The following is a 17,550-nucleotide window of genomic DNA, read 5'->3' as shown; positions in this document are numbered from 1 at the left end:
TTACTGCTTTAAATCCATCCTCAAAATGAATTTATTATCTGAGAAAGCATTTAAGAGAAAAAATCTTAAAGCTTAAAAAGTAAAGAAGAAAGAGAAATGGGGGAGGGGGGAACTGCAAAGGGAAAATATATCCCCTTCCTATTAGCAATAAATCGATTAAAGAAACAAACTGAAAGTATTTGCATATGTTTAATCTATTAGCAAGCAAGACATTGTTTTAATAAAATTTATTTATTCATAGAAAATAGTTTCCAAAATTCCTTATAAAATTAAAAAGGGACAAGGCAAATATGTAGGAGAGGGGTTCTAATAAAATGGCATTAATGGTTAATGATTTTTCAAATGATAGCCAACATATAAAACACTCCTACCCATGAGCACCAGCTGCCCCTTGATGGATCATCTCTATTTTCCCTGAGTCTGTATTATTTATTGTGGGAAGCGATTTGGCAGGAGAAGTTACTTTCTTCACTCCTAGACCTTCAGCCTCCTCCCAGGTGTTGGTCAAAGGTTTCCCCAGAGTTTCAGGGAGCATCAGTGTTAACATTCCTGTTAGGAAGGCCATAATACCAACCAGCAACTAGAAGAGATTAAATAAATTAGCAGGTCATCAACAAACCAATTAACAGGCATTTAATAAATACCTACTATGTGCCAGACATTGGGCTAAGCCAGGGGTGGGGAACCTGGGGCCTCGAGGCCACATGTGACCCTCTAGGTCCTCAAGTGCAGCCTTTGACTAAATCCTAACTTCACAGAGCAAATTCCCTTAATGAAAGGATTTGTTCTCTAAAACTTGGACTCAATCAAAAGACTACCCAAGGACCCCCTCGAGGTCACAGATAAAGATAAAATAAAGGATAAACAGGTCTTTCCAAGGGGGGGTGGGGAAGAGCTTTGGAATTTATTTCAGAAGGAGATGAAGATGCTGTCCTACTTTGCTATGATTTTTACAACTGTGAGAAAGTTTGTTTCCTCCAAACCTACCAGGTTTCTGGGTAGGTGGAAGCTATTGGGGTCACTGCAGTTTATCAGGGAGGAACACACTAGGGGGCAGTGTGCAACCATTTCCCTACAAATGTTCAATGTGGATTTTGACTTTCCAACTCAAGCTGAACATGAAAATAGAAATCTGAACTGATACATTAATAATTTATGTTTATAGAGTATTTTAACATTTCTCATCCTTCCAATATCCCTGATTTCAAATTTGAAAAAGAACTGATGAATTCAATAAAAGAAAGGAACATTATATATTGATTAGAAAAGGGAGGGAAATACGGTTCCTTAATTCCTAAGAATGAAACATTTTTTAATGACCTGGATGAGTTAAATTAGAAGGATAAAGATAGAACTAAACTGTGAGACATACCTCTCAGCAATAGGAAAAATACTTAGTCTACACTGAGCATCCATGGTGTTCAGAGCATTATATTTGCTGGGAAGTAAAGGCTTGTTCTTCTTTAATACTAGAGAATAGCACTGTATTTGTGATTTTATTGGTTCAAGGAATTCCCTTAAGGGAAGTTCCCTCTATCAATGCGGATCAGCCAATTGAGGCAGAGCGTTATCTAAAGTAGAGGTGTGTAATTCAAATAGAAACAGATCCCTGAAGGCACATGTTGGCAGCCCACAAATTAAAATTATCTACATTGTATTGTATTTTTATTTCATTAAATATTTCCCAATTACCTTTTAACATACCAGGGTATGTTACAAGCTGCATATTTGATATCTGTGGCCAAGAGCACTGAGAGATTAAGTGAATTACTCAATATGACACAGGCACGTGTATCACAGGCAAGACTTGAACCCAGGTCTAACCTAGCTCCAAGACCGGCTCTACATCCACCAAGCCATGCTGCCTTCCAAAGTTATTATTATTTAAAATAGGCCAGACCCTACTATGAAACTCTTTTCTCATGTGAGACATGGAACCTATTTCCTTAACCTGCTCTCTTTTGGGTCAGTGTTTATGTTTTTCCCCCAGCCCCTAGCATGGATGGGACCTGGGAGCCACATAGACCAACTCCCACCATTGGGGAGACTGAGGACAGGAGCAGTTAAATGACTTGTCTGAGGTAGCATCAGATCTCGGGTTTGACCCAGCTCTTCTGACTCCAGAATCAGTGCTATTTTACAAGAATCCCTGTTGTGGGTATAGTTCACAGATAAAGACACATTTATAAGACTTAGAGATACTTATGAGATCATTGATTTAAAGCTTGAAGGAATCCAGAAGTCATTCAATACAACTTCCCCCTATCCTTTACCCAATTCGGTGATTTTCTATTTCCTGTCAATAGAATGGAAGTACACATCTTCACACTGCTTAAAAACAAACTATTGGCTCCTTGGCATTATGACAACCACACACAAACTTCACAAGAAATTTTACATTATTATTCTACAAATTGCACTTTTTAAAAAATCAAAATAAAGCATAAAACCTAAGTTAATTGAGTTGCGTTAACTGGCCAAAGAAAGTATGCTCAATTACACAAAAGTGAAAGATATTGTTTAAAAATATATCAGGTTGATTAGATTGCTTGCTATCTTGGGGAAGGGGGTGGGGAGGGAGGGAGGGAAAAAATTTGAACTCAAATCTTATAAAAATGAATGTTGAAAAATATCTTCACATGTAATCAGAAAAAATAAATAATATTTACAAATACATATATGTGTGTATACATATATATAGTGTGTAGATAGACAGAGAGACAGATAGATAGATACATAGATAGATAGATACATAGATAGATAGTTGAGATTCAAACACACCTCCCCCCCCCAACCCTGCTTCCCCAAAAAACCCTACTTTATCCAAATATAGGCTAAGGTTAGAATGACGATAGGAAGGGGGAAAAATGTGTGTGTACATATGTGTATATGTATAGAGAGGGATAGGGATTGGACATGTGATTTCCTTGGTACAAGGAACTTTTGCACCAGGAAACTACCTCCAACCACGAAAGTCAGGACTTTCTCTGCAACTTTTAGTCGTGTGGGTACTGAAAAACAATTTATTAAAAACCACATAGCTTTTAAAACAAGCCAATTGAGGTGGAGGGGGTAGATGGGGGATGAAGCCTATATTTCAACTAATAGGATGCTACTTTTAATTAAGGATCCATTTGAATTTAAGAAACTTGAGAAATACCACCCCCGCACATACAGACCCAACACACACAGCAATCAGGCTTCTCTGATGCCAAGTGTAAAGAAACAACTGCAATTAGCAGTTATCAAGAAAATCAATTATCAAGAAAAACTGGTTTAAATAGGAATCTGCCAAATGGCTTGATTCTGCAGCACACGCCTTGTTGGGTCTAGTAGTTTCTACACCCTGCCCCAATCCCACCTGGTGGCATCTGCAGGATCACATGAGAATGCCTTGCCTTCTGCTTTCCTATGGTGAGGTTTTGCAGTGTTTGTCCCACGTGAAAAAAAAAAACGGTGTTTTTAGCACTATTGAAGAAGCAACTAAGGCATCTAGATGGTTCAGTGGATAGAGCATTGGTCACTCTGAGAGTTTCTGCAAAGGGACAAGTCAAAACCACTGTGATCTGAAGCATTGTTTTCTCCTCCTTTCATGCTCGCAGAGAGAGGCAGAGAATTTCATTGTCTCGCTCGCACCATCAGCATGAAGTGCCTTTCAGGAGTCTGGGGCAAGTCTTAACAGTGAGGGAGAGCAAATGCCAAGCTACTCCTCGCAAAGGGCTGGCCCGAACAAAGTCAGACAGTGAAATATTTAGTCAACATTTTTCTTGAATGCTGCTTCTTGTTGTTCAGTTGTTTCAGTCATGTCCTGAATCTTCATGACCCTAATTTGGGGTTTTCTTGGCAAAGATACTGGAGTGATTTGCCATTTCCTTCTCCAGCTCATTTTACAGGTGAGGAAACTGAGGCAAACAGGGCTAAGTGCCCTGCCCAGGGTCACACATTGTAAGTGTCTGAAGCCAGATTTGAACTCAGGAAGATGAGTCTTTCTGACTTCAGGCCTGGCACTCTATCCGCTGCACCACTTACCTTCTCTTGCTTGAAAGCAAGCAGGATCAACTCTGAAATTCCATGTTTTACTTGTCCAATTCCAATTACTGAGAGCTCCCTTCCTTCTTAGAAAAACCTATTTCACCATTGTTATTTAGTTGTTTTTCAGTTGTGTCTGACTCTTCGTGACCCCATTTGGGGTTTTCTTGGCAAAGATACTGAAATGGTTTGCTTTCCTTTCTCCAGTTAATTTTACAGAGGAAAAAAACAGGCAAACGGGGTTAAATGACTTGCCCAGGGTCACACAGCTACTAAGTGTCTATAGCCAGATTTTGAACTCAGGAAGAAGAGTCTTCCTGACTTTAGGCCCAACCATCTAGCTTCCTCGGTTACTTCTTCAACAAAGCTAAAACCATGGATTTTTTTTTTCCACGTGGGGCAAACACTGCAAAATCTCACCATAAGAAAGCAAAAAGCAAGGCATTGTCATGTGATCCTGCAGATGCCACCAGGTCACCAGGTGGGAGTGGGGCAGAGTGCAGAAACTACTAGACCCAACAAGGCGTGTGCTGCAGAATTGAGCCATTTGGCAGATTCCTATTTAAACCAATTTTTTCTTGATAATCAGTGCTAATGGTAATTGTTTGTTTACACTTGTCACACCTGGCATCAGAGAAGCCTTATCACTGTGTGTGTTGAGTTTGTATGTGGGGGAGGGAGGGGAGTGGTATCCTTTACCAAAAACAGGTAGAAGCTTTTGGGGAAGGCGCTTAAAGAGGGTCTGAAGCCCAATCCAAACTCTCACCCTGGAAAGCTCAAAGTAGCCAGTTAGAGCAGGATGGAAGCTGAGGGGTTATCTAATTCAACCCTTTGATTTTACAGGACAGGAAATTGAGGCACCCAAGAGGGGTGGTGACTTGGCCAAGGACACAAAGATTCAACAAAGCTTTACCGAAATTGAGGCTGACTTAGGGTGGAGTCAAATAGACCCTAAATCTCTGAAATGGACCATTAGAATTGTAGGAGACCTCAGAGAATGCCTGGGCCAACTCCCTCATTTTGCGGAGAAGGAAATAGATTCAGAGCTAATGTCAGAGCAGGCACTAGTACCCAGGTCTCCTGACTCCCAGGCCTGCCCTTTTAGCCTCGTTGTTGATAGATGGTCACCTTGAGGGCACAGGGAACTGGCCCTTCCAATACAGCAGTGATCAGTCTAATGATAAATGGCAAGCAGCTAAGCAGAGACAGGGACCTTCAATCCTGCCAGGCACACCCTGAACCAAAGATTACTCTGCTTCCTCTTCTTGTTTGTTTGTTTTTTTGGAAGGGGGAAGGCAAGGCAATTGGGGTTAAGTGACTTGCCCAAGGTCACCCAGCTAGTGTCAAGTGTCTGAGGCCACATTTGAACTCAGGTCCTTCTGACTTCAGGCCGGTGCTACCTGCTTCCTCTTCTTGGTGGGAAACTTTCAGCAGTTTAGGAGGGCAAAGCTGAAAAGTCCTAGAGATGGGGTTGGGGTTGGGCGGGGAAGTAGATGAATATCCAAGAAGAAATGGACCTTCATGGACATTCCTTGCCTTGCCTTGCCTCGTCCCCAGTGGCCCTACTCCCCACTCTCTAGTCTGGGGCAGACCCTGCTGCACTGATAGAAACCTCCTAATCCTGGGCAAACATCTTCTCCTTGGGGCAGCCCAGTCCCTGTCTTCTGAAGGACTAAAGGCCCCGAAAATGCCCCTCTCAAGTCACCATAATTTCAACCTGGCCCTCTGCCGCTCACCAAACTCATTATATCTAACCTACCACTATAAATCAGTAATAGAAAAATAGAAATTAAAACAATTTTGAGGTCCTACTTCATATCCATCAGAATGGCAAACATGACAAAAGAGAAAAACGATAAACGTAGGAGTGGTTGGAGGGGAAAAGAGACACAATATCAACGACCCTCTCCTCTTTGGTATCTTCTTCTCTCTCGAGTGGGGAACCTGCAGCCTTGAGGCTGCACTCGAAGACCTGGAGGGCCACATATGGCCTCAAGGCTGCAGGTTCCCTACCCCTGCTAGGTTTTCATGTTGCTGCTTTCTCTTGGTTTTACTCCAATCTACACAACTGCTCCTTCTAAGTCTCCTTTGCTAGATTTTTATCCAGGTCATTTTTACCAACAACCATGGGTGTCCCCCAAGGTTCTGTCCTGGACCCTTCTCTCTTCTCCCTCTATACTGTTTCATTTGGTGAGCTCCTCACCTCCCATGGATTCAATGATCATTTCTATGCAGATGAGGCTCAGTTCTTATATGGTCCTAACCTCTAGTCTCACATCTCCAGCTTCTTACTGGACATCTTAAACTGGATGTTGCACAAATATTTTAAATTTAACATATCCAGAACTAAATTCATTATCTTCCTCCTTCCCCCTGTCAAAAAAAATCCTCCCCTCTCCCAAATTCCCCTATTACTCTAATGGGTACCACCATGCTCTCAGTTACCCAGGCTCACAACCTAGGCATCACCCCTCCCCCCATGTCCAATTTGGTGCCAAGTCCTCTTAGTTCTACATCTCTTGTATACAACCCTTTATCTCCTCTGACTCTGACATTACCCTGGTCCAGGCCCTCTTCACCTCATACATAAACTACAGCAATAGTCTACTGGCAGATATCCCTGCCTCCAGTCTCTACCCATTCCAGTCTATTCTCTACTTAGCCATCAAAGTGATCTTCCTAAAGCCCAGGTCTGACCATGTGACCCTATCTGCCTATCCAAAAAACTCCAGTGGCTTCCTATTACCTCAAGGATTGGATATTTAAGCTTCATTAAAGCTTAAGTAGGTAGATGGCCCACCAGGCCTGGAGTCAGGAAGACCTGCATTCAAATCTGGCCTCAGACACTAGCTAAGTGACCCTGGGCAAGTCACTTAACCCTCTTTGCCTCAGTTTCTTCATCTGTAAAATGAGCTGCAGAAGGAAACTGCAAACTACTCCAATATCTTTGCCAAGAAAACATTAAATGGGGTCACAAAGAGTCAGAAACAACTGAACAACAACAAAGCTTAAAACTGCACTGAGATTTTGGGACACCCTGTCTAAAATCCTCTATTTAATAAGTTCTCCTTCAAAACCTTATCTCCCCTTACTTTTCCAGTCTTCTAACACATTAGTCTCCTCCACTTAATATTTCTTTCAATGACAGTGGCATTGCTGTTTCTTCCACAGGGCATCACCCCTCTCAGAGCATTTTCACTACCTGGAACACTCTCCCTCCTCAAACCTATCTCCTAGCTTCCCAGGCTTCCTTAAAGTCCCAATTAAAATCTCACCTCGACTTCCGCAAGAAGCCTTTCCTAACTACCCTTCCCCATGCTATATTTTATCAAAGGCTTTCTCTATATCTAATGATAAAATCACATATTCTTCTTATTCTTCTCTTGCTGATAAGATTTCTTATATAATCATTCCCTTGCTAGTAAGCCAACCTTGTACTCCAGTTATAAATACTTCTTAGTCATGCTGGTTAATTTTTTATGTACTGCTGTATTCTATTTTGGGGCATTTTAATATCTTTGCATTAATATTCATTTATCATAGTGGTCCATCATTTTCTCTCTTAGCCTTGTCTTGTCAGGCTTAGTGATCAAAACCATATTTCCCTTGCTGAAGGAAATTGCTAGGCAACCATCTTTCTCTCCATACTGAAACAATCTCTATACTAGAGTATAGGTCCTATACTGTAGGAGTTACCAGTTCTTTAAGAGTTTGGTGAAATTTACATGCGAATCTGTCTGAACCCCATGTCTTTTTTTGTGGAACAGCACTATACCAATTTCTACCCAGACATGTCCATTTACATTTTCCATTTATTGCTTTGCTAATATTTGTATTTTATGTCTTTCTAAATTATTATTAATTTCCTTTCATTTATAGGTTAGAGCTATATGTAGTAATTTCTGATAATTTTCTTGATTTCTTTGCTCTTATAAACCCTTCTTTCTCCTTTTCATTTTAATCATTTGGACTAAACTCTCTCCTCTTTTTAAAAAGTTTTTGGATTTACCATTTGAATTTGCTTATTTCAATTGGTTAAATTCTGCTCTATCTTATTTACTTCTCTTTTTCTGTTAGTTAGCTTTGTTCATTTTCTAGATTTTTTTAAGTATAGATTCAACTTTTTTATCTTGGCATTCATGCTTTAAATTTGCCTCTGAGTACTGCTTTGGCTGCTTCCCAGGGGATTTTGAAATGTCATGTCTGTATTGTAATAATCTTTTATGTAATGATGCTATTATTCTTATACTTTCTTCTTATGCTCAGGAAATTTGTTTATATTTTATATTACATATTTTTATTTTATATCTTTAATGTTTAATAAAATTACCTTGGCTACATATGGGCCTACTCCTTTTATGGATTGTATAATTATTTGCCAGCAACTTTATTGCATTCTGATCTGTAAACATAATGTATACAAGCTCTTCTTTTCTACATCTACCTCTACTTCTTTGTGAGTCAGTATGTTATCAATGTTTCTGGATATTCCATTTGTTCTTAGAAAAATCTGTACTTTTTTTCTCCCCATTAAGTTCTTTCCTTACAGCAATTGCATATAGTTTGCTGGGTTTTTTGAGTTTACAAAAAAAACCCTTCCTTTATTGAAAAAAATCTGTTTCGTTGGTAACTTTTGTTTCCATATTCTCTACATTTCCAAGTGTATCCCTCCTCACTGAGCCTTCCTTTAAAAAAAAAGTTTTTCCTGATGTTCTTTTTTTTACATCATTTTAATCTCCCAATGGTTTACTGCTCCCTACTCTCCCTACACTCATCCTTGTAACAAATAAGTATAGTCAAGTAAAACAAATCAATACATTGGCTATGTCTAAAAATAGATGCCTCCTTCTGTACCTATTTGGTGGGAAGAATGCTTTACCATCAATTTCTCTGAAACAATGGTCACTGCTTTGATCAAAATTCTGGGGTCTTTCCATATTATTTTCCTTTACACTATTATGATTATTATGTAAATGGTTTTCTTCATTCTTATTTTTCCATTTGGTCAATTCTGCTTTTTAAGGAGTACTTTTCTTTAGTGAATTTTTATGCCTCTTTTACCAATGAGCCAATTCTGTTTTCTTAAGGTGTTAGTTTTTTTCATTATTGTTATGCTTCTTTTTCTAAGCCATTTTTAATATATATTTTTTGCATTATTCTCATTTCTTTTCCCAATCTCTCCTCTACCACTCATCTCTTTCTTTTTAACTCAGGAATTCTTGTGGGGCATGGGTCCAATTAGCATTTTTCTTTGAGGTTTTGCTTTTACCTAATTTCACATTGTTACTTTCTTCTGAGTTTATATCTTAGTCTTCCCTGACACTATAGCAGCTTTTTAATGGTCAAGTTCTTTTTTTCTCATTTGCTCATTTTTCCAACCTATTTCTTGACTTTGAACTGTATGTTAAAGTTGAGTTCTGCTTACCTGGGGATGGGAAGCTATTGGCCAAGCTTCAGGCTTTTTCATGCTGCCATTTTCATGTTATTTATTTATTTAATATTTTTTAGTTTTCAGCATTAATTTTCACAAGAGTTTGAATTACAGATTTTCTCCCCATTTCTACCCTCCCCCCACTCCAAGATGGCATACATTCTGATTGCCCCGTTCCCCAGTCAACCCTCCCTTCTGTCACCCCCATGCTGCCATTTTCAGAGCAAGCTCTGAGGGTTTGCATGTTTTCAGTGCTTCTAAGATGGTGTGATTTGGGGAGAGATGGAATCACTGCTCTCTCCTAGTCTCAGCTCTCATCTTTATTCAAGAAGGATTCCTGCTCCCCTGTAGCCATAAGCACTAGTACTCCTTTCTGCCTTGGAACTGAGACTAAGGCCACAGCACTCTTGTGACCAGAAGCACTCCTCTCTGTTCTGAAACTGTGAACCAGAATTACATATGAGCAACAGGGTCACCAATCAGCACTGGCTGCACCCAGCAAAGGGTTCCCTGTAATCTCCTTCTGACCACTTGTCTGATCCCCTTACTGTCTCTGGGCTGAGAGCTCCCAAAGTCACTGCTGTTGCTGTTTTCACAGTGGCCTCCAAGGCAGTGATGCTGCACTCTGGGCCTCTCCTGCTGACTAAGTTGTCTCAGGCTGGGAAAATTCTCACTTTGACCTTTTGTTGGCTCTGCCACTCCAAAATTTGATTCAGGGAGTTATTTTAAAGTTGTCTGGAAGGGAATGTTGGGAGATCAGCTGGGTTGCTTAGTTCCACCCCCATCTAGCTTGTTTAGTATTCTGTAGGGCTCTGTATTTTCTTTCTTATTTGTCCTCTCTTTAGATTTGCCCTATTCTGATAATGGGGTGTTGAAATCTCACTATAATTTATTTTATTTTTTGCTATTCCTTCTTGTAACACCCTCAGCTTTTCTTTTACAAATTTTACTGCAGAACTATTAGGTACATCCATATTTTAAATTGGTTTTCTCTCATTTGAATAGAAACTTTTAACATAACATAGTATCTTTGATAATCTTTTCTAAAACTTTCTGGTTAAAATTTGACCTTGATATTTTTCTCGCTATTCTTGTTTTTGTGATTTTCTAATAGCATGGGAAACTTTATAACACTTTTCATATTAAATACAAAGCTATCTAACTTAAATGGAAAACAACATATTGTTCTATTCTATTTTATGCCATTCTAGAATTCATTCTTTTACTAAAGAATTCAGTTTACATTAAGCATTACAACTGTTAGATTTTTCTTTTCTTCTGACATTCTATTTCCTTGTCAAAATTGAATAACAATTCAAAAAACTTTTATTGTTATTAATAACCTAAAGACAATTAAAAACATTGAAATCAAAATTCTTGTTTTATACTGGTAACATACTAGAATGTTTCTTTAATTTAGACTTTGCTTTCTTTTTTTCCCTGAGAATTATTCTCTCATGTTCCTTTGTACTCATCTTATTTTTCCCTTTTTTCTGTTTATATAAAAAAGTCACATTTTCATTAACATCTATTTCTTCTTAATTCGAGAAGTATTAGTTATTTAAAATTTTTATGTTTTGCATTTGGAGGCTTACTTATTTAAAGACTTCACTGACATCTTTGAATAATCTCCATAAGTGAGACTCTATAAATTAAATTAAATTTCCCAATACATTTTAACTTTGTATACATCATATTTTTTCTCATCAACCTACATTTTTCTTGAGAATTAAAAAATTGCATTTCCTTGATATAGTTATTTCTTTTGGTAACTTACATGTTTTTTTTTCCTTTTCATCAGAGCATTAAAAGTTAACTGTAAATTGGATTCAAACCCTGGCTCCTCCACTTTATATTTATGTGATGTTGGTCAAATGGTTTAATTTCTCTGAGTCAGTTTCATCTGTAAAATAGTGGGGAAGTGAGGGGGAGGGTGCATTGAATGGAATGATTTCGGAAGTTTTTTTCTAGTCTTAAATATATGATTTTATTATTTTGAAGAATTGAATCTTGTCATTTTCTTTGTTAGGGCAGCTAGGTGGTACAGTGGATAAAGTGCCAGGCTTGAGGTCAAGAATACTCATCTTCCTGAGTTCAAATCTGGCCTCAGACCCTTATTAGCTTTGTGACCCTGAACAACCACTCCACAGTATCTTTGCCAAGAAAACCCCAAATGGGGTCACGAAGAGTTGGAAACAACTGAAATGACTAAATAACAATTTTCTTTGTCAGTGTTATGTGGGTCCTTTCTATTTACATTTAGTCATTAGCCTGTTCATTCTGAAAAGTTTTATTTCCAGGAACATAGTATTAAAATTTTTTTGCTTTTCTAACTTTGGAGAGATGTTAGTAATTCCAAAGTCTTAAACTGTTGACTTTAATCACTTGAATCTGAGTATTTTGCAGTTCTTTTAATAATATGACCGTTTGATGAGCTTGTTTTCCAGCTTTTCTGTGGAGTTCACAATTCTGTTTTATACAATGATAAGCCTGTTTTTAGCTGCCTCATAGATTTTGAGCTCTTTCAGGCATGTTCTCCATTCTAAATATTATTTCCTTCCAATCTTTTAAAGGTATCCTTTAATTCTAGTTTCAATTCCTTTCTCCCTATAGTTAATTACAAAATTTCCAATTTGAGGGAGACTGAAAGGCCGGCCTGCTTCAAAATGCCTTCCTTACCTGCCTAAAATCCCTACTACTCTCTGACTCTGCTGGGTTAGACAATAGCAGTGGAGTTATCTCCAGAAAACTATAGTTAAAATAAACACCTGTTACTTCAGAGAAACCACCTCTCCTCTTGGCATATTAGCCAACAAGAGGATTTGCTTATCAGATAATAATAGTTGAGAATTTGGACCCTAAAGGGTTCAGCCACAGAACAGATTGGTTTCAATGACAGAAGCCTTGGCTGGTCAAAGGCAAGCAATGAGGATGTCTGACCACAGAAGAATTTGTTCTGGCTATGATGTGACAAAAGATGAGGAAGGCAATGGAGGTGAAAAAGAACAAATCTACTCTGTTTGCCTAGAATAGACCCTGATTCCAGATCTAATGAAGTGATGGGGAGATGATCATTTTGATAATATAAACAATGATTTGTTACCGTTGTTTATCATTTCAGTCATTTCTGACTCTCCATGACCCTGTTTGGGGTTTTCTTGGCAAATATACTGGAGTGGTTTGCCATTTTCTTCTCTAACTCATTTTACAGATGGGGAACTGAGGCAAACAGGATTAAGTGACTTACCCAGGGTCACACAGCTAGTAAGTGTCTGAGACCAGATTTGAACTCAGGTCCTGATTCTGGGCTCGGTGTATACACTTAACCACCTTGCTGCCCCACATAATGATCATCATGATGTAAATATTGAGAACTCTAAAACGAATCCAAACTTATGTGCTTGTAATAACCAAATTTGACTCAAGAGAACAATGAAAGCTACCTGCCTCCTCTTAGCAGACTGGTGAGGGACTGTGGGGGAAGCATGCTGCATATGCTTTCAGAGGTTGTCAGTGTCACATTTTGGAAGATTTAATTCCAGAGGATGGTGGGGCTGCCTACATCTGAAAATTATGGTATAAAAACAAGGCACTAGTAAACTTTGTTTTAAAAAGGAAAGATCGTCTGCCTACATCTGAAAATTACTGTAATATAAAAACAAGATACCAATAAAACATTTTTAAAAGACATGATCATTTCTAGGAATAAGAAAAAAGAATCATAAAAAAACCAAGTTTTTTTAATTAGTCATCTCACCGATTACTATTATTAAATTCTAAATTAGCATTATCAATAAAATGCTGTCAATTGATACCTGAGGCATGAAGATCCACACACTCGCGAGGTAAACACAGAAAGGTGCAATCACGCTTCCTATACGGCACATCATGCTACCACTTCCTACAGCAAGGGACCTAAAAATGTTAAGAAATGTCAAAAAAGCCACAGCACAGGAAGTAAGTAGGAGATACAAGATAGAAAACAATGTTTATGGCTTTTGCTTTGGGAAATATATTGGAACATTGCTGCAGTTTCATAGGTGGAAGAAATATACAGGCCAAACTGCACTGAAAAATGGATTTCTCTCAACCCACACGGTTAATGGATCCCTCGACACCTTCAAAACAGGTTGTTTAAGAGTTGCTGTGGTCACAAATATTTATCACCTGGTGGCCAGCTTTCTGACAATGAGCCATTCAGAACTCAGCTAGCATGGGCCATAGATTGTAGACCCACAATGTGCCTATGCTTGAGATGTCTCTGGTTTGGTAGAGGTCACCAGAACTCCCACACCATTGGCATAGCCTCATTGAACCCAGAGAGCTCTCCAGTCTGGAAGGACACTGGAGGAGGACTTCGGTAGAGGAAAGGACACATAAGAGAAATATTAGATGAATTCAATCCAGAAGGAATTTTAAGACAAAATTTTTCAAGAATATAGATATGAAACAAAGCCAATGCATGAGGTTTTGCAACTGTAGGAGTCACCGATAGCATTCTGCCTAAATTTACACGAGTGACGGGTAGCTGAAAAGTTGTACATAAATCCAATTTTTCTTTCACATCAAATAGTATTTTAAATGTGTGACCACTATCTAAGGAAAACATTAGCAAAATTTTTTATAAAGAAAAAGTTTCTTTTAAAAGTAAATTATCCCTCCCTAATAAATAGTACTGTTTCACAAGTTTGAATGTTCACCTGTTGACTTTTTCTTCAAGTGGGATGTACCTCTAGTTGAAAAGAGACCACCTACTTTTCTAAAATTCATACCAACTGCCATTTTATTAGACACTTCATAAATGCTGGTTGATGGTGGTGGACACAGCGCTTTGAAGTTGGCAAAGCACTTCACAAAGCTGACTTCATAACAACTCTATGAGGGAAGATACTCTCATAATCCCCATTATATAGATAAGAAAACTGATGCTTGACGAGATAAACAAAGTGGCTTGCCCATCATGACATAACTAGTTAAGTGTCAGGGCAGGAATCATACCTCTTCTCTTCCTGTCTCCAATTCTAGCATACTATCTCTTATGACCACACAGCACAACCATGAGTAACACACATCCACACCAGTGGTTCAGGGCAATCCCTTTTCTCCCTCAGCCAGTGGAGATTGTTCAAATTCTTCTCTGCCCTGAATTATGGAAAATGCCCCACACAAAGAATTTTTGGAATTTGTGTTTACTTCTGGTCCTAGGATTAGGTCTTGTCTCATTGAAGGTGAATGGATTTCCTTATACTCTATAACTGGGCACATTACTTAGATCTCTCCCACCCCCTTTCCTGCCCATAGTCATATCTGGGTTCACAAATGAGGCCTAAGGGCCTCAGAATACAAGGAGTTATAGCACCATTGGCATCGCTTTCATCTAGAGGAGGGTATAGCCAATTACACCCCACAAGGCCACCACCTATTTTTGAACAGCCCATGAGTAAGGAAGGTTTCTACGTTTAGGTTGCAGTTTACCAAATATTAAAAGAACAGCAGTGATATATTATTAGAAAATAGGCCTCCTGTGGCAAGAAATATAGGCAGTCATAGGATATTGGGATTTAAAGCTAGAAGAAGCCCAAGACAATTGAGCTTTAAAGTTCTTTAGGACAATGCACACCTTCAGAAAGTGATTTTTTAAAACAAATGTTTCAAAATCATTTTTTTTTTAGTTTTTCAGTGCCAATGAACCATAATCAGCACTTAGCATAATACCTGGCACACAGTAGGTGCATAATAAATGTTTACTGATTGATCGATAACCACAGCCTTAGAGTTATAATACACCAGAATTTCTTTTACCTCAGGCTCTCTTTCTATATAAAAGATACCTGGATTTATTGAGTAGCCAATTAAACAAATGATGCCTAGCTGCAATGTCCACTAAAGTCTTCTTCCAATGTCTCATCGTAGAGTAGAGGTGAGTTTGGGTTCTCATCAACTATGCCAGCAGAATGAGAACCCTGGTATGCCCAATGGAGTGATTTACCAACTGGAAAGGTTGTGAGTTTAGGCCTGGCAACTTGGATGACTGTCTTCTGTCATCATTTGGCAACAAGCCAAGTGAAATTCAGAGAGGTTCATCACTAGGTTTAGTCATAATAAATCACAAAGCTCACCTTCTTTGGCCTAGAGGAGAGTCGCTATCTGCATCAGGGAAGGCAGTACCCCCAAACAAGTCATATCTTTGGAGTATCAAAGGATGTACATTCAACAGTAACAGGAAAACAGGAAGATAAATTGCCAACTCTCACCTTATGAATGTTGGATACAGCTCTGCCGTATACAGGTAAATGAGGCCAAACGCAACACCAATGGTGAACTTTCCTGCCATATTTGCCAAAACAACCAAAACACTGCAATGCTGTGGAGACAATGCAAATGTGTCATTCTAAGGAGTAGTCCTTTGGACTCTATCTTCTTTGAAGCTCATGATAACTCTGAAAGATGAGCACTGGTCCCCCATTTTACAGACGAAGGAACTGACAGAGAACCCAATTTACATTATAGCTAACAAGTGTTAGAGCTGGGATCCTAACCCAAGGATCTCCTGACTCCAAGTCCAGCATGCTTGTCTCCACCTCAGGCTGCCTCTCTCTTTTTCTGTTCCTCCTTCATTCACACTGCCACCATCCCAGGGGTCCCTGGAGCCTAGAGGTGGCTAGGTGGTAAAATGGACACAGTGCCATATCAGGAGTCAGAAAGACCTCACTTCAAAACCTGATTCAAACACTTACTAGTTGTATGACCTTGGACAAGTCACTTAACTTCTGTTTGCCTCAATTTTCTCATCTGTAAAATGAGGCTAATAATAGCTCCTGCTTCACAGAGTTATTGTGTGGATCAAATGAGACAATATTTGTAAAGCACTTAACACAATGCCTGGTACATAGTAGGCACTTGATAAATGCTTATTCTTTCCCTCCCCAATGCAAACTTGCATCATCACTTCTCTTTTAGACTATTTGATGAGCTTCATAACTAGTTTCCCTGTCTTTCCTCTCTCCAGTGCCTCCTTTGCACCACTTCAAAATGATTTCCCTAATGCATAGCTCTGATTACATCCCTCCACTGCTCAAAAATCCTCAGTGGCTCCCTATTGCCTTTAGGATAAAATTTCAACTCAGACGGACATGTGAGGGTCAAAAAAGCCCCAAGATAAGTCTGCAGTTTTATTCCCCTCTTCAGTAACTACATTCCAGTCAAACTAGACCCTGCTCTCATTCTGCATGCTCCCACCTGGTGGAAGAGCATTTCATTAATGCAGCAAATCCCCTCTGACCCAGAACATTCTCCTTCCTCATTTCGCTGACTCACCAACCAGTCTTTCTTATTTAAGGCACACCAAAGGGGATGGTTCTTCCATGGTACATTTCCTGTTTCCTGCCACCTGAATGCATTTTCTTAGAATACTTTGGTTCTCTCCTTTGCCCCTAATATACTCTAACCCTGGATTATACCTGTTTGTATGGTACATTCCTCCTTAAGCAGCTAGGTGGTAGGTGGTGCATTGGATAGAGAGCGAGGCCTGGAGTCAAGAAGATTCCAATCTGGCCTCAGGCACTTACTAGCTGTGTGACCCTGGGAAAGTCATTTACTTCTGTCTGCTTCAGTTTCCTCACCTACAAGATAGCATCTGTATTCATACCAGGGTAGTCGTGATAATAAAGTGAGATAATATTCATAAAATGCTTTGCAAAGTACATACAGCTTAAAGAGCTATATGCATCATTACTGTTAGTTATTATTACATGCATAAGTGTTACAAGGCCCAAGTGAATTTAACTTGAATATATTTTATTTTGAGAATGTGAAAACATCACAACACTGCCCGATCCAACACTGAGGTGTCACAAAGCCAGTGCTAAAAAGCACAGCCCTCTATAGGTGATTTCCTAAGGGGAAAGCCTGTTCCATAATTTGAAAAAGACACAAAAATATGGAGAACCTGGAGGAAAATATTGCCTATTAGAGATCAAGTGAAATGAATAGTCTAAAAAGTCTCCCATTAAAAGCATTACAACCATGTCTGGATCACCCATCGGTGTAATTCTATCCCCGAAAGAAAAACTCAGGATAGTAGTCCCCAT

General features: G+C 39.0%; 1 protein-coding gene across 1 annotated transcript in view; it reads right to left on the bottom strand.

The window, feature by feature from the left end:
- Positions 1-367: 367 nt before the first annotated feature.
- Positions 368-17,550, bottom strand: part of SLC22A16 (solute carrier family 22 member 16) — a 31,760-nt gene continuing 14,577 nt past the window's right edge. Inside the window, exons 5-7 of the mRNA XM_036768919.1 lie at positions 15,715-15,824; positions 13,276-13,375; positions 368-580 (exon numbers count right to left, since the gene is read on the bottom strand). Coding sequence (XP_036624814.1) covers positions 368-580; positions 13,276-13,375; positions 15,715-15,824 — 423 coding nt within the window. The remainder of the gene's footprint in view (positions 581-13,275; positions 13,376-15,714; positions 15,825-17,550) is intronic.

The sequence above is a fragment of the Trichosurus vulpecula genome, chromosome 7 (assembly GCF_011100635.1).
Source record: "Trichosurus vulpecula isolate mTriVul1 chromosome 7, mTriVul1.pri, whole genome shotgun sequence".
Lineage (NCBI taxonomy): Eukaryota > Metazoa > Chordata > Mammalia > Diprotodontia > Phalangeridae > Trichosurus > Trichosurus vulpecula.
Note: the sequence above shows the minus strand (reverse complement) of the source record. Positions and strands in the feature narration are given on the sequence as shown.